The 21,664-nt window shown below is 33.8% G+C and overlaps 1 protein-coding gene across 2 annotated transcripts; it reads left to right on the top strand.

Annotated features, from left to right (window-relative positions):
* The first annotated feature begins 3,469 nt into the window (after positions 1-3,469).
* Fkbp14 (peptidyl-prolyl cis-trans isomerase Fkb14) lies at positions 3,470-20,624 on the top strand. Of its 2 annotated transcripts, XM_090380080.1 has the most exons (5): positions 3,470-3,675; positions 9,814-9,959; positions 13,327-13,461; positions 17,215-17,222; positions 20,321-20,624. In XM_090380080.1, the coding sequence occupies exons 1-5, from the start codon at positions 3,470-3,472 to the stop codon at positions 20,486-20,488; spliced, it is 663 nt and encodes a 220-aa protein (XP_090236206.1). In that variant the 3' UTR covers positions 20,489-20,624. The 2 variants fall into 2 exon arrangements, with proteins under 2 accessions (XP_090236206.1, XP_090236204.1); XM_090380078.1 differs by lacking the exon at positions 17,215-17,222 and having other exon boundaries at positions 13,327-13,457.
* Positions 20,625-21,664: the final 1,040 nt, after the last annotated feature.

Genomic DNA, 21,664 nt, shown 5'->3' with positions numbered 1-21,664 from the left:
TTATTTTTACTTCTTGTTTATCTGTAATATCAGCAAAATGTGATTTTTGCATGTTCACATCATAATTCTTACAAGTTGTGAGAATTACTTAATCAGTCTGAAAATATGCATCTGGAAAGGATTTTGCAGATTGTAAAGAATTTTGTGTCCTTCGTAGCATTATAATGGTCTGGAATGGCTGTGTTCGGATCTCTTCGGAGATGAAGCTTCTGCTGTTAGAATTGCAGCTAATTTGTCTTATCCAGAGGAAGCAATATGTTCCCCGCTGGTTACTCATTCCGTGGTTCACACCTATACAATATTCCAATCTGTCACATCTAGTACCTGGCACGACGAGAGGGAGAAATAAGGGGAACTATAGTACTCGCGCCGCAATTCTTTAAGTGGGAGCCCAGACAAGGCCTTTATATTACAGTACATTTAAGAAATTATCTTGATTGTTGATAATTGGCAAAAAATGGTACAAACTGAATAAAACAATTTATTTATTTTATTAAGCTTGTCTTAATTTAAAAAAAAATATTAATTATTTTATTTCTTTTATTATTATTGATTCATTACATGTTAGAATTGACATGTTGCTTTTGACCGTCACATATGCTTATGGACACACATGCAGATGTACTGTACAAACACAAGGGGAGATCATCATTCACCTCTTCTCGTTGTCCACATTAGCTTTCGATGCCCCTGTCTTGTACTATATGAAATGAAAGACTATGAGGAATCTCCAAACCAACAACTGGAGTATTAATCAGGGGTGTATTGCTAAAAAAAGTAGTATCGGAACGCTCGTTGAAAAAAAATTGTACCGGAACGCTCGTTCTCCAGAAGACTATATGATAACGCCACATCGACTGTACGGTAACTGAATCAGACTTTAGATTCACAATTCATAGAACAACCAGTTCTAGCGTTCAGCTCATGGCGAATCAAAATGCAGGGTTCGCACGGATCACAGTATATCTCATTCGTTGGATCTCTTTATCTAACACATTGTACTTTAGTAAGAAACGTTCAAGTTTCATTGCGAAAATTATATTTTTGTTTTTAAATAAATCTATTAATTTTAAAGATTATTATTAATATATATTTTTAGTAGCGATGGGTAAAATAGATATTTCTCCCTCCCCTTTGATTATGCCATTGTTTCATAATATTAGGTATATAATATCGGTGTAAATACACCATAGTTAACCCATAGATTTGAGCTACGATTGTAGCGTAGAAGGCATCGTTTTAATTGTATCTCATAATGTGGTTGCCTTCACAACAAAATAGCTACTATTGAATTACTTCAAATAAATAACGCTTCTCTAGTAGAGAAGACTACTGTTATTTATTTTCAGCGTACCACCACCCAGACGATCGTTTCGAAGCTTTTTGGCTTCGTCATCAGTGGGCGGGTAGGTAATACAACAAGCCATCTCAGTTGCGAAGTTATATCCACAACAGTAGTCTTCTCTACTAGAGAAGCGTTATTTATTTTAAGTAATTCAATAGTAGCTATCTTGTTGTGAAGGCAACCACATTATGAGATACAATTAAAACGATGCCTTCTACGCTACAATCGTAGCTCAAATCTATGGGTTAACTATGGTGTATTTACACCGATATTATATAGTTAATTATCAAAACCCATAAGGATTATGCCTAGTGCATTTAATTTTCCAAATAATATTAGGTGTATAAATTTAATGATTTTCTATTATGACATTTAGAAAAAAGTACCGGTACGTCATTCCGGTGCATTCCGGCCCGAATACACCACTGGTATTAATCCTCTTGTACACGTACAGTCTGTCCTCGTATAGCACAATAGTTGCGTTCCTAGAAATCCTCGTGCAATGCAAAATCGTGCAATATAAACAACAGGCCCTATGGGAAAAGTAGGGTTAGGTGCCGACCACCCAAGATTGAACACACATTTGGAACCAAAACATTACCAAACACAATAAATAATCGGGTAATTTTAATCGTTATAAAATACTTACGTATTTTATAACGATTAAAATACGTAATAAAAATAATATTATATTATAATAAAGTATTTTTAGTATTTTTTAATACTAAAAAAGTATTTTTACGAATAAAATACGTATTTTATTCGTAAAAAAATTATTATATTAAATAAAATAGTCGTAATAAAATACTTACGTATTTTATAATACGTAAGTATAAATTATAATACGTAAGTCGTAATAAAATATTGCTAATGCTTTTGCTTCTATCGTAAGCAAACTTGCTTTTTGTTTGATTTTCTATCCAAACAGATGACAGCCATTCCATCTCTTCCAATTCTTTGTGTCTTAATCTAATGGATTTTAATTACACTTTGAGTTGTTTCCGCTATGAAAGTTGTTTTTATTTTCTCTGCATTCTTTGTAATTCTCGGCGTTGCCTCATTTAGGTCTGTAGCACGTGCAATATCACATGGTCTTTCATTTCGCTCAAAGCGTTTCAAAATTTCATATTTTTTCTCTATCGACAGAAGCGGACTGGCCATAAGCCTTACGAGGGAAACCACGGTGGGCTGGAGGCCGGTGTGATTTTGGCCATAAACCGTAGTATGAGGCCACTACAAATTTTCCCGGGTAAGAATTTTTGACCCAGTCCGCCTCTGTTTATCGATATCGCTTCTTTTTTTTTTTTCTCTCTGAATCTGCAGTGTCTTAGCCAGGACGCTTCCTTTTCACACCTTTTAAGTATTTTACTAATTTTTAGGGAATAAAGCACAATTACAAAACGAGGAGGCACGCTTAATCACATAAACAAAGCTGCGCGCGTGTAGCAACTGAATAAACAACACCGTAAAGGCCGAGATACACTATTAACACCTCACATTTTACTAAAGCACATTCTGGGGGTTACTACCATAAAACAATAAAAACAATTTCCAGTTTCTGCTAGTGGAATCTGTTATAAACTGGTAGTAAACTCGATCTAATTGCATTTGCGATTATATCGATAGCTGGAATTGAAGGTTTTTACGTTATTAGTGAAATGTGTTTCCCCTTCACTGATATAAAACACATAAATACATTTTCAGAATCTTCTTCGTTCCTATCGTGTTGCGTTCAGTTGGGGTGATTCCGCATTCGACTGCCATTTCTTGTAAACACAAAGGCGAATCGTGTATAAGCGAATTCGGTTCGTGTTATATAAGGTAACGTTCCCCTATTTATAAATCGTGTATGATCGAATTCGTGTAATGCAAACACGTGTTATACGAGGACCGACTGTACTGAACTTTTTGTACTTTTGTTTTGCACGAGTACTGAAGTTACATCAACTGTTTTCACTATCGCCCTCTATAGCAAATAATTAAGGAAACGGAAGGTCATATATCCTCGACCAATCATAGAGAGACCGGTGTACTTCCACGTGGATAAGACACGCAAGGTCGTTTACCTGAGCTTATTTTAATGTGTGGACGTCTTCTTGCACCTCCTTTTTTGCAGAAATCAAAATGAGGCAGTTTTTATATTTAATCATAACTGTTAAATTGATAGCAGTTTTGTTTTCTTTTCACTCAGTGAAAACCCAAGAAAGCGAAGAATTAGAAGTCGAAGTTTTACATAAACCTGAGAAATGTGAAAGAAAAACAAGACGTGGCGATCTTCTGTCTATGCATTACAAAGGAACATTAGACGATGGCACAGAATTTGATTCTAGGTAAAATCTGATTTGATAAGTTTTCAGTTGAAGTTCGTGGAAAGTGGTCATTAATTATATGCTTTAAATGCAGTTATTAAAATTACGTTAGCTTCCTTTTTTTTTTTTTTTTACCTTAACTTAATATTTAAGAATTTGTATATAGCATTTTAATCTGTGGCAGAAAAGATTTCCAGTTTACGAAATCTCTACTCAGCAGCCAACACCTGTTTTGTGTCATTTCTTTGCATTGATGTTTTTTCTGCAGTGTGGCAATTTCACATATTTTGTCTATTGTTATAATAGGAAAGAAAAGGAAAAAAAAATTTTCTTCTGTCTATTTGGCCCTCTCGGTAGCACTGCATTCAAGCGTAGTTCTCTTCGCACCGGGTGGAAAAGGCCCAGGTTCAAATTCTACCAATGACGCGAGTAATGTGTATGGTTTTTTTTTTTTTTTTTACAACTTGACTGAATTAGTCGGTGTCCGGTGAGAGTCGCTTGGTTTTTTTCTCCTGGAAACTCGTTTTTTTTTTTTTTTTTTTTTGTCTGGCCAGCAATCTACCACAGAGCCCATACAATTTATGGACATATTATATATAGCGCAATATCATGTTATTCTGCCCACTCGGAAGCGAACTGGCAATATCATGCTGGCTGGCTTATATTAGGCCCACCTTCTCCGTGGTCTACTCTTATTTAACCACATTCTGACCCACCTTTCTTCATTATTTCTCTGTTTACCCCTTTAAAACTTTTTTTTTTTAACTTGGTCTCCGTCAGGAAACCCTGCCGGAGGCCAAGTCAGTGTGATGAGCAGCTCAGCGGTGGTGGTGGGGGGGGACGCAGGGGTCCTGCGGCCAAATAGCCAGACACACAACAACAGAACATAACACTACTTACACAAACCAGACGCCGACCGGGCTACCTAACTAGCTAGCTATGTAGGTAAAGTGCCTCCCTGGCAACCCGAAGGTCACGGGTTCGATTCCCGCCTTAGGATTGGATCACAGTAAAATGCAAAAACTTTGGGAGGTGCATTATGGCCATAGAAGCTGATTCGCCAACAACTAACAAGGAGAGAAAAAAAAAAAACAGACACTTTTCTGGCTTTTACAGATTCTGTACTCTTTTTCACAAAGTACCATGTTGCAGATGCCACAATGTCTGACTTATAAAATGTCCATGTGCAGTAAAGGGGAATTATATTATATTATTAAAATTACTGTACACCTTTTACAGTTCCTTAAACCTGGCCCTGTGAGTATCATATTTAGATAGTGTAATGTCATGTAAATATCATTTGTTGGCATTAATTTTTGAAAATATTAATGAAAAACATATGTCATCTCAGTCGACCCTTCAGACAAAGCCTAACTGACTAGTCTTTCACTCCTCTGCCCAGTTTTCATCAAATTGCTCTCAGTTCACTTAATGATTGCCTATATGCAGAGCTGTATCTTTTAAGAAGTGCCTTTGAAACAAGAAAATTCATCCTTGACAGTTGGTGCCTGATGTGGCCACATCATGCTTCAATTTTAATGCAGTCTACCAATAAAGATTCTGTTGGATCCAAAGGCAGTATTTTTGATTATATCATTCATGTTTAGAGATATTCTATAGGAAAGTTTGGAACTACTCAACAGGTTTTTTGGACATTTCAAAAGGTATTTATTAAGTTTTGCTTAAATTCTACTGCATGGGTTGTCTGCCTCTTGTGATTTATTTGACTTGGTGCATTATGGTCCAAGCTGCCATAATGTTCAAGCTTGAACTACCCTGCACCTTGGCATTAGCCTGATCGTGGTGTCACCATTTACTTGAAGGGTCTTTGCTGTTTGGTGTCTAGGGCGTGGCTGGATAGATGCCTGTCCAGGCGTAACTAATACTTTTTCTTCTTAGTGTAGTTGTGGCATTTTTGGCTTCCTTATTATTGTATAATCCTAACATGTTAGTGTAGTGGTATTATCTGGCAACAGTTCTGCTTCTCATAATTGTCTTTAGCGTGGTGCTAAAGACAATTCCCCTCTTATAATTGTCTAGTGGTTTAATAGGACAGAAAGCTCTCTAGGCTCTTGATACTCGGGAGTTTTGAGTCCTGAATATTGCACTTCAACCCACGTTGTGATTAACATTGAGTAATTATCTAAATAATTTACCCAATGCTGCAATTATTTAAGGCCTGATATAGCCTAGTGGTCAGGTGCGCAAGTGCAGTAGCACACTCTCTTTGAGTGGACTAGGGTTCAAGCCTGTGACTGCTAAATACGATTAACATTTATATTGATTGATATATTTATAACAATTTTTATTGATTGGTCTGGTGGCGCGACCACCAGGTCAGTCAATGTTCTTGTTTATTTATTTTTTTAATTATCTTTTAATACTAACTCTATTACTTTCTGGGTAAATGAGAGATTTTGGCAAAGAAAGAGAAACAACTTTAAAAAAAAAACATAATTTACTAACAGAGAGAACATACATACTTCACATTTTCAACTTACATAATTAATATAAGCATAATGTGACACTTCATGTGTGTAAGATATCAAAGTTATCTATGATAATAATAATTGGTATGTGTCTATATTTTAATGCTCTCCTCCAAAATAATTGTCATTATTACTTCAACTTAATGCCATTAGCCATCTAAACTTTTGTCTTATTTACCAAGTTATAAGAATACTAAATATAAGGAACACAATATATACTAGCTTCACAAAATATTAAGAAACACAAAACATTGAAAATTTAAATTCTTCAAGTTACATGTCCATATTATGTATAAGTAGTTACCATTAATTTAATCGTTAATATGGTTATCATTTAGGTTTCCTGTCAAGACATTTGCTTTAATGCAAACACTTTTATATAAGAATTCCATATTTAAGGTATTTGATCAATACAAACATGAAATCTTAAGTCATATTTATGTGTTTTACACTTAACATACAAATGCTAGAATCTAATAGAAAGGAATTATTTTATCATTATTATTCTCACAGACATTGGCTTTCATACTCATGAAATACATTTTTACTCACCTGCTTATGATGGGTACTGTCTGAATTGGTGAGCGATTCTCGATTCCTCTGTCAGTTAAAACGACTCTGGGCACTGTCTCATCAGAAGGCGATCTTTTCTTAGGGTGGGGCTCCCTGGATCCCCTTGTGGTCTTCTCCACTTCTCACACTCTCTACTCTACTCTCTTCTCCCCTGGGATCCCCAAGGACCCATTTTTATGATCCAAGTTCTCCCAAAATGTTTATCTAACACTTACTTCTCATTGGGTCTTGGAAAGAGATCCAAGCCTTCAAACACTCGGTCAGCACACGATGGAATTTTAGTCAAAGGGGTAACTAGTTATCCCCCATCATGCCACATGTTGAGTATACCAGCAATGCATGAACACACTCTTCCATATCTCCTTTTTAGGTAAATGTAAAGCTATAGCATACATCTGCGCAGACCTTACATAGGCCAAGAGGTATTTCAGATATTTATTCATGTGAGAATCGCTGTTTCTTACACACTCTCTTATCCCTGCGTTCACATTCCGCCCTGAGTGGAACTTTCTGTTTATAAGATTTTTAATAACCCTTTGGACCCGTAAGTGCTGTGCTGAAATAGCTGTTCCTTGATTACAATTGTAGGCTTTTAAGACAAATCTCTATTGCATGGTTATAGTGAAAAATTTTGCCATCTTCTTTACAAGACACATGCCCTTTTCTAAATGACATTTAAGTTGTTTTTACTCCTTAGCTGAAACTCTAGGTTAATAATAAAATATCCAAGCTGACAAGGATATGGTAATTTTAGTCACTACTTAACAGTAATCAGGTTAAAGGGGGGAGGGAGCAAATATTGACACTATAACACACCCTCATTATTCACGCATAGCTGAGCCTTTCTAAAATTTCATGTTTTTGATTCAATAGTTGCATATCAGGGCATCCTCAACCAAATGAGGTAGGTATGTTTACTAAAACTGCTGTTCACCCATCCCCCCCCCCTTTCATTGTTCTTAATATAAGTAAACATTGGTTTATATTAGTAGTAATACTTTACTATTATTATACAGCTCTTGTTTGTTTAGCTAATAATTAATATATGATTTTTTTTTTAATGTTTAATGGCCATTTAAAATTTTTTGTTAAGAACATTCACAGTTTGATGTGGCCATATCCAAAAAAAAAAAAAAAAATTATATACTGTATATGGTGTTTCAAAAGTATGTGCAAAGAATTCTTGGATTGTATTTATTGCAAAATTAAATATGAATAAGTAGACACATACCTAGTAAAATATTCATGCCCATTATGTGCCTCCTTTTTTATTTTATTAGGCGCCTCCGTAGCCAGGTGGGAAGGAGCAGCAGTGCGTAGCACACGCTTCTTGATTAGACCGGGGTTCGAGCCCGTCACCACCAAATACGGGGGATGCGGAAAGGTCAGGAATGACCACCGCATATTCACGGAGCAATATGGCCTTAGTTGCTAATGCTCCTAAAAAAAAAAAAAAAAAGTTATTTTATTATTATTTTTTTAACATTCAAAACTTTTTTTTTTTTTTTTTTTTTTTTTTTTTACTTCAAATGACCATAGTTCTAATTATTTTGATTTGAACATATCTTCATGATTTTTTTTTCTCTTCTCTTATTTTGAATCCTAGATCAGAAACCAGAATTTTTCATGCATTCTTTTGAAACACTCAGTGCATCTGTGCTGAAAGGACATTAAAATAAAACACCTATTCTAATGGGAATAAGTGGATTGCACTATGAGGATAAAACCAGGTGAATGCAGTCAGTGGTTGATGCATGGGTATATGTAGAGCTTACATGTGGAAAGCACAGGAAACGGCTGCAATATGACGATCGTTCAAACAAGGTATGATGTTAATTCAAGGGAAGGTGTCCATTTCTAAAACATCTAGCTGGCTGTTCCTGACCTACTATTGCATAGGGGCAAAGAAATCTCATGTGGAATTGTGGGATTTGTTTGCAGCAGATGACTGGAAGAAGGTTAAGTAGTAAGAAAAACCACATTTTCATCATGCTGATGAAAGTGTGTGTGGTGACAAGGAGTGATGGACCCCATTGCTTAGTCCAGGCTGGTAACAGCAATATCCTGGTCTTGGAAAGATTTTGCTGGGATACCCCAAGTTCTCTGATATATGTGAAAGGATGTTTGATGATGGAGATCTATTGCACCACCATTGCAACTGTGTACATTGATATTCCTGCTGTTCCTGCTAGAAGACAGCAATGATGCTGTCTTCTAGTAGGATAATGCACTGGGTTAGACTTTTGCAGGAATGATTTGCTGAATGCTTCATCCTTCTTTAGCCCAATTCTCCTGACTTGAATACCCATTGAACATATATCGAATGAGGCTGAAAGTGGCTGTCATACATGTAGTCGCCACTCAGCATTGTGGGTCATTTGTGGGATAGGTAGCATCTGTGTGTGTTCAAGCATCTCATTATATCTGTGCCACAATATATGCAGTGTGTTGTTTTTGCCTACTAAACTAGTATGCTCTAGTAAACAATTTGAGCCATCATAGATTGTCATCTACATAATAAAACTTTTGTTACAAAATTAGCCTTGCCAAAGAAGAGTAGTCAGATTATTTTATTTAAATTTAAATTAGGGCATAATATTATTTCTATATCTGAGTAATACTAGAAAATAAAAGATTCATTTGATATTAAGTTTACTAAGGCAGGTTGTGGGGGAGCAGCTGTTTGTTTTCAACTTTACAGCAGCCATACAACTAATAATGGCTTTATTTTCAGCACACCAGTTGTGGAAGATATCTCTTATATGATCTTATCTGTTGCATATCTTTACAACAGACATTTTTGCAGGCATTATTCTCTTCAGAATTGGCATCAGTATTTCCACTTCTGTTCTAAACACATTTTTAACATATATAGTTGTGTATTGCAGGGGGATTTTAAAAATAATGAAGTTCTTACCACAGGTTAGAAACTGCAGCTTTTATATGAATTTTTTGCTACTTTATGAAAAATTCACTTGTATAAATTATTTTCATCAGTTCTGCGTAACATATTTTTTCTTAGAAAATAATTTATTCAGTTTCTTTTTGTCATAATCTAAAAGATATTACTTAGTTTAATATTTTTCATTATTTTTAGCTATGAAAGAAAAGAGCCATTTCAGTTTCAGTTAGGAATTGGGCAAGTGATTAAAGGCTGGGATCAAGGGTTATTAGACATGTGTATTGGTGAAAAGCGTCAGCTTACTATTCCACCTCATCTTGGTTATGGAGAAAATGGAGCAGGCAAGCAACTTTTCTGATTAACTTTTTAAACTTTGTACAGATCAGTCAATTGCATGGTTAAAGTCTAAATTCTCCCTTGAGTATGTATTTTGAATTTAAACATCTTAATGGCTGAATTCTTTCAATGTGTTTCAACATTTAAACTTTTCTAAACTAAAACTACATTTCTGCCACTTTCTAGTTGCACTCTTTATATGTAGAAAACTAAAAAAAAAAAAAAATTCCCAATTTCTAGTTTTTCATCATATTTTTATAATTTACATATTTATTAAATTTTTTTTTTTTTTGACAAAACCATAATTGTTTTCTGACAAACTTAACCCAGATCCTTGTGAAAGTGGTTTTTAACAGGAGCTGCATAACATCAGCAGTCTGAATTTGAAAAAAAAAAAAAGTTTTTTTTTTTGGGGGGGGGGGAATAAAATTTAATGTGCAGACACCAAGATCAGCTTTAAAAAAAAAAAATTTTAATCAATTCAGTGCCAAATGTACTTTTTTTTTAAGGTAATATAATCCTTAGAAAGCTTGTAAGGATAGATAATAAAACTATGTGGCAAATCAGTTATAGCATCAGAAAGAAGAAAAAATTCAATAAATTACAACTTAGGCCCACCATAAAAAAAAATAAAATTACCGAACTGCTGATAATTATTAGTAGTTTATTATTTGAAGCAGTAAACTATTATTGGTTACCACTAATTTGTTATTCATGCATGTTCACAAAAAAGTATTATTTTATTAGCTGCACAGGGTACCATTTACTTATTAGCTAAGTGTTTAAATGAACAACATGCTGTGACTTTTGAATCTCTCTTGACAATTTTTTTTTAATTTCTTAACAAAACTAACAATACTCTACATATGAAATTTATGCAATGCAATATGGTATTCATAAGTATAATATAGTCTTTTTTTTTTTTTTTTTTTTTTTTTTTAAGAAATGTACAAATTTTAAAACATAATGCGGCTGCATCTTAATATTTAAAATAATTTTAAAAAAAATTAGTTAATTTAAATGAACAAAAATAGTTAATTTTTTTGTAGTCATTCCATTTTTATATTTTATAAAAATATTTTTCACACTTCTTTGTAATTTCCTCCTTGGACTAGGTTGTTGATATAAACGAAACAAATGAAAACAGTTTCTTAGTTGTTGACAGCAATTATTTGCACTCTGTGGGAAGACTACTGCAGAAGACTGAACTTCGAGCAATATTTGCTTCCTGTTGTCACATATGCATTCCATTCCTCTTGTGACTAAGAGGATGCTACAGCATTTCTAGGCAGTTGCACCTGCTTTTTTCCTGTGTGTAAAAACATAAATGCTTTGTGGAATGTATTTTGCATTGTTTTTACATTAATTTCTTATGTTGTAATCATAGGAATTGTGAAATAATGGTGTCAGTAAACAAAGGGTCATTTTATTTTTATTAGCAGGTTAAAATCTATTCCTGTTTTTTAAAAAGTTTAACATTAAGAAACTGAGAATCTTCAGGAGTTTGGACCATTATTTCTATCTGAAAAAATGCTGTGGAATACAGCGGAATTATGTTACATGATGAGGTGGAATTTGTATAATAGTACATCTTAAGGAGAGACAAGTGCACAAGCAAAATGAGTTAACCTATCAACATGAAATTTGATACAAAGTTCCTGAGAATATTCCAAAAAGTCCTGAAATTTTGAAATGGGTCAGAATTGCTGTTCAAAATTTATAGCAATATTTCTGAGTTGTGGAGGGAGGGGGGTGTAAATTCAAATTGACCTAAAACTTGCCCAGGGACCAAGAAAGACTAGGATTCTGTAAAATTGCAGTCTCTGGAAACTAAGCATGTTCGGGATGACCTAATTGAGTTGTATAGGGCTATAAAAGGGCTAAGTGAACTGAATGCTGATTGCATCTTTACTCTTTCTAGGATGAAGTACACAAGGTGCATAAATTTAAATTGGAGAAAGGATGGCTGCAGAATAATGTGCAGAAATTTGCATTCAGCCAAAGAGTATTCAGTTCTTGGAATGAATTTCCACCTAGTGTTGTGGGGGTGGGTAGTTTGAATAAATTAAGGAAGGTTTAGACAGATTATTGGAAGCAATGGGTAAATTAACTTTTTTCTTTTTTTAATGTTGTATAAGCTTATCTCATTGTTTTTGCTAATGCTAATAGTTATTTCCTGATACTTTAAAACCATCCAGACTTGATTACTGGCATGATTAGTTTTGCTGCACACAGAACTGCAGTGGCAAAAATTATTATCTTTAATTACCCCCATCCCCAAAGATTTTATGCTCTAGTAGCAATGAAAACTTTATTAATTTCATATGTGTAGGAGCTGAATTTTAAAACATTTCTACATTTTTTTTAAAAGAGATTAATCTACAATTTAATTTAAAGCTAATAGCTGCTTTATATATTTGTAAAGCAGCTATTAGCTTTAGCATGTCCATCCACATGAACTGACTTGATTCTCAGTGACTCATGAAAATCTTGAGCAGATTTTCATGAGCTTTGTTTGGTTCCTTTAGAAAGACTTCTTTTTTTTTTTATCATTCTAGATTTTATTAAAATTGGACAAATATAAATCTGACAAATATAATTTAAAATATGCTTCAGGTGTTCATGCATAATTATTACTTGAGGGGAAAAAATCAGATTGACTCTACCAGATTTTCAGTATCTTTTGTTGGTCACTGGGAAAGTTTTAAACTTGATTCAGATTCCATGGTTTTATAAATTGCTATGAATTTGGAACAGCGGCTCTTTTGGGACTTATTCAGAATTCTTCAGAGACCTTTATACCAAATTTTATGTCAATAGGTTACCATTTCCCCCATGCATTTGTCCTCCCCCCTTCCCAAGTATTGCTACATCAAATTCCACCATAAGGTAAATTCCACCTTGCAGCTACATCACACGAAATTTTGTAAACACTTATTGAGTATAGAATTAGAACTTTTAACCTTTGAGGTACTTTATATGATAATATTTTATTGGATTATCAATAGATAATATATTTAAATACAGGCAAGTTCATTATCTTTCAAAAAATTGTTTGAAAGCTTTCACCAGTATTAATGAACCTGTGAGCTACCTCGCTGCAAATATTAACAGTTATCATTAAAAATAGTTTATATGTTACAGTATATAGAACTCAGGCTAAGGGTAAAAAGACTTATTTCAGTCTGAACTGTTGTTCTACTAATGAATGAATTTATGTTCTTGTGGCTTTGTTCTTATGTCCTCGTGAATGTTGATATTTTGCTTATGTTGATGTTCTACTAATGAAAACTTATCAGAATTGTGATGTATTTCCTTTTCAGTAAATTTTTATTGTATTCATTTATTTTTTATAATTTAAAAAAATCTTAGGTGATAGAATTCCACCCAAAGCAACACTTATTTTTCAAGTTGAGTGCCTTGGTATTGAAGAAGGTCCAGCACCAGTCAATGTCTTTAAGGAAATAGATTTTAATGAGGACAATCAACTATCAAGAGAAGAGGTAAGTGGAATAAATAATAATACAGTATTTGATATATAATTACATTTCTTTATTTCAAATATTTGAAAACATACACAAAAAAGAGACCATTTTTACCTTGAGACTAAAGTACACGGTTCTGCAACCTTATTAAAATTTTAGATTGTTCATGTAATGATTAAATTGCTGCTGTGCTATGTTGCCCTCTATTGTACAGATTCTAAGATGCTTTGATAAGAAACATGTTTAAACTATTTGTAGTCTTTACTCCCTTACTTAAACTGCTTACACGAAAATCATCTCACCAGTTAATGATAGAAAGATGAAATTTGTAATTGACACTACTCAAAAGAATACCAGCATTTAAAGGATTAAGAAAAGGACTATTTCCAAAACAGGCTGAAAAAAATGATGAGAAAATTCAAAGAAAGTGAGTGATTTACTGTAACTTACAGCAGAGGATATTCTCCAGAAACATTTGGTTGCTGTGCCCATACAGCATGAAATCAACATTTATCCATTAGTGCTAGAGTAGTATCTTGACAACTTTCCATTTCATGGTGAATCTTCTATAAAGTTCTTTGATCCATCATTCATTGGTACTCATACAAGATATGTGTATGCTCCTGGCAAGAGTGGAGGTTGATGTTGTGAACATCTTGTGGACCAATGAGGCTTATTTTCAGTTTAGTAACAGTGTGAATATCCATGTTTTGTCAGGTGTTGGGGATCACCACCTATAGTTATTAATGAAGTGCTTCCCCATTGGAAGCACTTCATTAATAACTATAGGTGGTGTTACTGTTTGGTGTGGGTTTATAGAAAATTTATTTTTTGTAATTGGACCACTTTTCTTTGAGGAGGTTTGAGTTCGTGGTCCACAGACTTTGTACCCTGACAGGCAATCAATGCTGCAGTCTTTTCTATCATTGTGTGTGTGTCTTTCTCTTCAGGAGAAAGGAGATATTTAAAAACAGCTTTTTGTGCGGAATGGGACCTCTCCATACATTGGTTGGCCACTAACTCAGTAATGCATTTGGTCATAAGGATGTCCAAAGAAGTCATAAGGATGACCAAAAGTCATCCTTATGACTTCTGGTTATGGGGGTATCTCAGAGAATGGCACAGTATATAGTGGACACAAATGGTCACAATATTGAATCATCTCAAATTTTCTTACTAAGGAATTCATCCATACAGTAACTCTACTAATTGCACACAGTGCCAATTGTCTCTTGGTGACAGTTTTTGGAACCTCTTTACATTATCCATTTTTGCATGCATTGGATTCAAATTTTATCTTTCTGCCATTAATGGTTTTCCACCTACAGCCAGTTGAAGTGATACACTTTAATTTTAACCATCCTGTACATAAGTCACCTTGTGTTATATACTTATTAAATTTTAACCCTTACTAAAAGCAGCTCCAACTTTACTAATTGCATTCTTTTCATAAACTTTTAATATATCAGCTGTGACCATGAGTTTGGGTTTGAGGTTGCACAGTAGCGCGCATTGCACATTTGAAGTACAAACACAGTGTATTCAGAATAAGCACTGTGTGGCTAATATAACAATGAAGCACCCCTTGCCATGTGGCCATGGAGTATAAACAATTTTATTTTATTTTTTATCATCCCAGTACTAAATACTTTTTTTTTTTCTTTGATCCCTCCAGAAATTAAAAAAAGAAAATAAAAAAAGTATATCTACTAGTGCTAACAGGCCATTATTCTTGAAGTTATGCCAGTACTAGCTTGGAATTGTAGAATTTCAACCTAGTCAATTACCCAAAAAAAACTAATTTCCAGAATTCCCTTTCTGCCCAATTGCTACAGAACGAATAGCAGTTTTGAGTATAGCTAAGTTTAAACTCTAAAGAAAAGTTTAAAAGTAACAATGCATTAGACATGAAAAACTCAAGTTATATATAATGATAATCATGATTTCCAAATTTTAGTTCTGTACCACTTGAGCAGTCTGATTGTTGCTGAAGTTGCAGGGGGAGGGGTGTTCTTGCAGTGTTGATATTGCACCAGTTCCTTTTATATAATCTGCAATAATTTTAATGTGTCTGTGCATGTTTTTTCCCAGGCTTGGATGTTATACGGTCTTAAACCCTACCCAATTGAATTTTTGAACATGATTGGGCTTTAAATGTAATACAAAAAAGTATAACAGCTTTAAATTTATTTCTTAATGCATTACACATATAATGTCTAATAAAAATAAACTCAGTTTTTGTTTATTTAAAAGAATAAAAGTTTTTTTTTTTTTTTTGCATTTCACCTTGACCTCCTAGGGGTTTTTCAATAACTTTTAAATTTGTTAGGGGAAAAAAACCTATGACGAGTAAATGAAACATTTACCGTTCCTTAAACACAGACTGAGCACACGGGTAAATATAAAAGTTTAATTTACATACTAAAATATAAAAATCTTTTAAAAGCTATGTACAAATTAAAAGCATAAAATATGAAATTATAGAGATAGATAAAAAAAAATAAACTATATAGCTTTTGGCAATGCAATACTTCCATGCCCAACTTAAACATTCCAGTTCAAATACTTTTACTTTTATACTGTAGGAAACCTGTACATTCCAATCAGTGGCAGGATGGAAAAAAAAATTTTATTGTACAGTCATATCTCGATTAACGAATAGGATGCATTCCATGAAATTACTTCGTTTTCAGAGGTAAAAATACTATGGCCAGAATAGGGATACGTTCCTACGTAATGAAAATCTTTTTTTCGAACAAAGGAAAGTTTTATTAAATAAACAGTCAACTTACATACAAAGTGAAATTGCATTTTAAAATAAGAGTCTAAAGTTGATTTTTTATGCTTTTTTTTTCTCTTTCATTTAACAATTGCCTATATGGAGTTATTGCATTTAACACTGGTCGCTTAACAATAACAGCTCAAACCATTCAAAAGCCTTGAATGGTTTGAGCATGCTCAATGCTGATGGGATACTGCCTCTTGCTCAGAATAATCACCTGAGAGGGCATAAATTCAAATTGAGGAAAGACAGATCTAGGATAGAAGTGCGGAAATTTGCCTTTAGCCAGTGGGTAGTTGGTTGGTGGAACAGACTTCCATCCCTTGTTGTGGTAGTTGATAGCCTAAATAAATTTAAGGCTCAGCTGGACAGGTATTTCGAACAAACGGAGGGGTGAAGTGGAAGTTTTTTTTGGCTGATGCTGCATAAGCTTGCTTTCTTGCTTCATATGCCTCTACTAATGCGCTAATACTTCTTCCTAAATCAGGATCATTTTCACTAAAAAAATTTAAAATGTTTTCAATGTCATTTAAGCACCTTTTTAAATCTTTGGTTGTTAACACTTTTTCGGCAGGAACTTTAACTTAATCTTCATTTTCTTTGTCTTCATTGCTAACAAGGTTTTCTAAATCTTCCACTGAAAAAACCATCTTCTGCCTTCAATAAATTTCTAACAACCTCTTCATCGACTTTTTCGAAACCTATTGATTGAGCCATCTGGATAACTTCATTTCTAATTTCTTGGATGTTATTTTCTTCTAGTACAACTTCTGGCCATATTTTGTGCCAAACTCCATTTAAGCATTTCTTAGTGAGTTCTTTCCAAGAACTATCAATGTTTTCAATTGCGTTTTTAATGGTGTAGTTTTTCCAAAAAGTTAACTGTCATTTCCTCTTTATCCTCTAGTTCAATTGAATTGCTTAATGTTCGACGCAGATAATAAGCTTTAAATGATGCTATTACTCCCTGATCCAATGGTTGAATCAGGGAAGTTGTGTTTGCTGGAAGAAACATAACTTTGACAGGAATGCATGTGTCCAATGTGTTAAGATCAGTAGGATGTCCCGGAGCATTGTCTAACAACAAAAGAGTTTTTTCTTCAAAGTTGTTTTTTTGACAATACCATTTTACTTCAGGACAAAAGTGGTTAACAAACCAATCAGTAAATAACTCCTTGGTAACCCACTGTTTTCTATTTGCTTTCCATATTACAGGTAAATTTGTTTTTATGTTATCTTTTAACGCTCTCGGATTTTCTAAATGGTAAACTAATAACAATTTTAATTTATAATTGCCAGAGGCATTTGATCCAAAGAGTAACGTTAAACGGTCTTTGGCTGCTGGAACCCAGCAGCTGATTTTTCTTCAATAGAAACGAAGTTTTTGATGGTAGCAGTTTCCAGAACAAACCGCTTTCGTCAACATTGAACACCAAATTTGGTGGAAAATTTTCACGTTCAATTATTTCCTTTAGTTTTTCTGGAAACTTATTTGCAGCTTCAACATCTGCACTTACAGCTTCTACTGTTAATTTTACACTATGAATCCTGGCCCTTTTTTTTTTTTAATTTCTCGAACCAATCATGAGAAGCCTCAAAAGTTTCCGTAATTTCTTCAATTTGTTTAGATTTCAGGTGATTAAACAAAAATAATGCCTTTTCTTGAATCACCATTTGACTTAAAGGCATATGACATTGTGACAGATCATCTATCCATAAACTTAACATTTTCTCCATTTTTTTTTTCTAAAATTGGACTCCTTAAGCAAGTTAATTTTGCTGCTGTAACATCTGTACAATTCTGAGCAGACTGTTTTATTTTTTTGATTGACTTAGTATGGTTGTTAAAGTTGATTGCGCTAATCGTAAAGAATGTGCCAAATCGGATTTTCTTTCGCCGCTTTCAACACATCGTACGATGTTTAGTTTCCAAAGAAATTGCTTTTCTTTTCTTTGATTCTGATATTTTAACTAAAAAAATATATTTCTATTAAAATTTAGAAAATTTACAATATGTAATGCTATCAAAGAACCTACGTCAATTATTGCAATGTGCCACACTGAAACAAAGTCAATCATGTATTGCAATGCCCCACACTGAAACACACCCTGTGAAGTGTAAACAACGACTAAATTAGGCGAATGATGCGCAAAACTGTTATAACAGACACACCTACAGCTCGGGAGTGCGTAACGAGTCACCGTCAGTCACCAATCGGATGATTGTCGGGCATTGGCCTTAAATTGGAATATTTTTTTATTTTAAATGGGGCTAGAAATTGCGGACTTTGTTATGTTGAAGCTTTGTTATCAGAGGTAACGTTAACCGAGGTATGACTGTTTTTTATATGTATATTTTAGTCTGAATTAAATTTATTTTTACTTATGCTCTTTCAGTGCTTTAAAGAATTTTTTTAAGTTTATTATGAACATTTTAAATAAAGGATCCTCTGTCTCTGCTCCTTTTTGTTGTGTAACTCCTTCTCGGAACTTTTTTTTTTTTTTTTTTTTTCGGAAAATGTGGGCGCCTCCGTAGCCAGGTGAGCAGGAGCAGCAGTGTGCAGCACACGCTTCTTGATTAGACTGGGGTTCGAGCCCATGACCACCAAATACGGAGGATGTGGAAAGGTCAGGGAATGGCCACCGCATATCCCGGAGCAATATGGCCTTAGTTGCTAATGCTCCTAAAAAAAAAACAAACCAAAAATCGGAAAATGTGCCGTAATGGATCGACTTTTTTTATTTTGCAGATTAAAAGTATGCACCATGTGAATACTCATTGTATAATTTGTCTTTTATTAATTTTTTCGTAGAAAATACATGGGAGTAATTAACCCATTTGGGCTATCCTGAGTTCTCTTGTACACCAAAAAGTGCAAATTATACAGATTTTTTTTAATAAATTAGCACTTGAGCTAAAAGAAAGGAAAAGAAAAATTCTTCATTACTTATTATATAAATAAATTTAAAAAATCAAGTGGAGTGAACAAGCAGTAACCTCCTGCCACAAGCAATAATCACAAACTAACTACATTCTGACACACGGCCGCCACAAGTGGACAGGTGAGGTAAGCCTCGCTTACGGGTGGCAGTTCAAGAGGGCGCCGAAATATTTTTCAATATTGTTTTTGTGAATTATTTTCGTGGGTTCAGTATTCTGCATTTAGGATGCAAATTATATTTTGCTTCCTGGTGGCACAGGAACGGATGCTACTGTTCTGACATTGCTGTACAATATAAGTAAAACGAAAGCCAGTTGTCTGCTGCCAGGCGTAAGAAAATCCTGATAAATCTCGGGATTAACCTGGCTAATGCAAAATTAGCCAGATAAATGCCCGAGAAAATACATTTCAATCCTAAATCTGGAGGATTTTCTTACGCCTGGCAGCAGACAACTGGCTTTCGTTTTACTTATATTGTATCCCGAGATATTTCGTGTAGTTCCAAATAACTTTTTTAAAACTAAAAACAAGATATCACGGGATAATCCATGAAGGGATTAAAGTAGTTCCTTGGGCAACCATGAAGCCATTCTCTTCTGCCATGCTGCAAGAATTTTTGGAACTTGTTTACTGATATCACCTTCAGTGTCCCCAGAGTACACTTTTCAACTTCTTCAAAGATCCATAGTGTGGAACTTTTAACAGAGGAGCTGCATTTTGGATCTTTGAAGTTTTTGTTACTTTGGAATAGAAAGTAACCATATATATATATATATATAGAGCCAAATTGGTGGAGTTTCCTATAAACTTGTAGTTATTAATAACTTTCAGGCGAGTTTTTTTCATTTAATGAAATTTCAGGTACACATATTGTTCAATAAATTTTCAGCCATTTTTACTTTGCTTTCTTCTTAAAAAAAAAAAATTCTAGTTTAATTTAATATTGTTAAGACTCATAATACACAAGTTATGAATGCTATAAAGATAGATGAAGAAACATAGCATGCACTGGCACTTCTGTTGTTGGTTTCAGGAGCAGCACCTCACCATAACCATTCCTGGAATTTTCTAGCCACACCTTTAATATAATTATAATTACTGTTTATTTTATAAGTATAATCATTTAATTATATTATTTAATGTAATTATTTTTTCAGGTGAGTGAATATTTGAAAAAGCAAATGCCAGAAGTAGAAGCTGCTGGTGTGACTGACATCCCTGATCAAGACAAGTTGGTGGAAGATATTTTCCAGCATGAAGATAGAGATAAAAATGGTTATATTTCCCATGAAGAATTCAGTGGGCCTAAACATGATGAACTCTAATTTTCGTCTTTTGGTAATAAGAAAAGGAATCTCTGAATTAATTATTTTTTTGTGTGTGTGTGTTGTCTAAAACAAATGATTTTAGATTTCTAAGTACAACCAAATCTATATAGATTTTTTTTTATTATTTTTAATTTGATTTTAGGTGGCATATTTTATAACTTTACATATGTAGGTCTTCCAGATTCCTTCTTCCACTGTCTTATACAAAAATATAATAATTAAATAGTTAATTTTTGGCCTGTATACATTCGTATATGTAAGTATGTACATAAAAGATGTGGCAGGTGCCACAATAAAGGACCAAATATTTACTGTTTATTATGATATCTTGCATTTAAAGGATGGTTTGACTTTGTAAAAAGGTGGATTTAATAGATCGTCTCCAAAGACTAATATTCATTATTGTTGAATTAGCTAAAGCAGAACCTTGTTAACAACGTAATTTTTAGGATATCTATTTTTATATGGAAAGCATATTAGCTTAGATTTTTCTAACTGAGCTTTGTATATTTTCTATCTAATAGTTTTATATCCAGTTTTTATCTGTTCATGGTTTTTTTCTTATTAAGGGAGTAAATGGAAGCAGTTTATTTTTAATACTACTGAAATAAAGGGCAGTTACATTACTTATGAATGTTGATAATTTTCACAATTAGTTATCTGTATCTGTTCATTAACATCAAATTCTGTGAGAATAAACATACTGATCTGGTAATTCATTCTAGAACTAATATTATCTAAGGATTCCATCTTTCAAATAAAGGCTTACAAAGTTTACAAGAAGCCTTTTTGCTTCACCTCAGCTGGTCTGGGTTTGATTTCCCTAAAGCAAGGCTAAATTAGTAAGTCATTATATAGAGCAGGGTTTCCCCTTCCCACCGACAGACAAATTAGCCTTAGAACAAGAGTTTAGATGCTTGCTGTTATAATCCCAACCTACACAACTCAAAGAGCATTTCATCTCCATACATCGATTGCCTTCTGTTTAGGATTTACGTGAGGAGTGGAAAATAGCTCTCTTATCATTGCATTTTTAGACTCGTAGATGGTAAGTTTCTAATGGAAATGTGGTGATCAGCATCTCACTAGAGGTTTAAATCTAACGGTAATTAATATTTTATTTTTGCAAACCGTGGAATTAAACCATAGTCAGGGGTACTGAGAACTACTAGT

This window comes from Mastigoproctus giganteus, chromosome 8 (genome assembly GCF_048544385.1).
Source record: "Mastigoproctus giganteus isolate SK-2022 chromosome 8, ASM4854438v1, whole genome shotgun sequence".
Lineage (NCBI taxonomy): Eukaryota > Metazoa > Arthropoda > Arachnida > Uropygi > Thelyphonidae > Mastigoproctus > Mastigoproctus giganteus.
The sequence above is the reverse complement of the archived record's forward strand: the minus strand, read 5'-3'. Positions and strand labels throughout refer to the sequence as shown.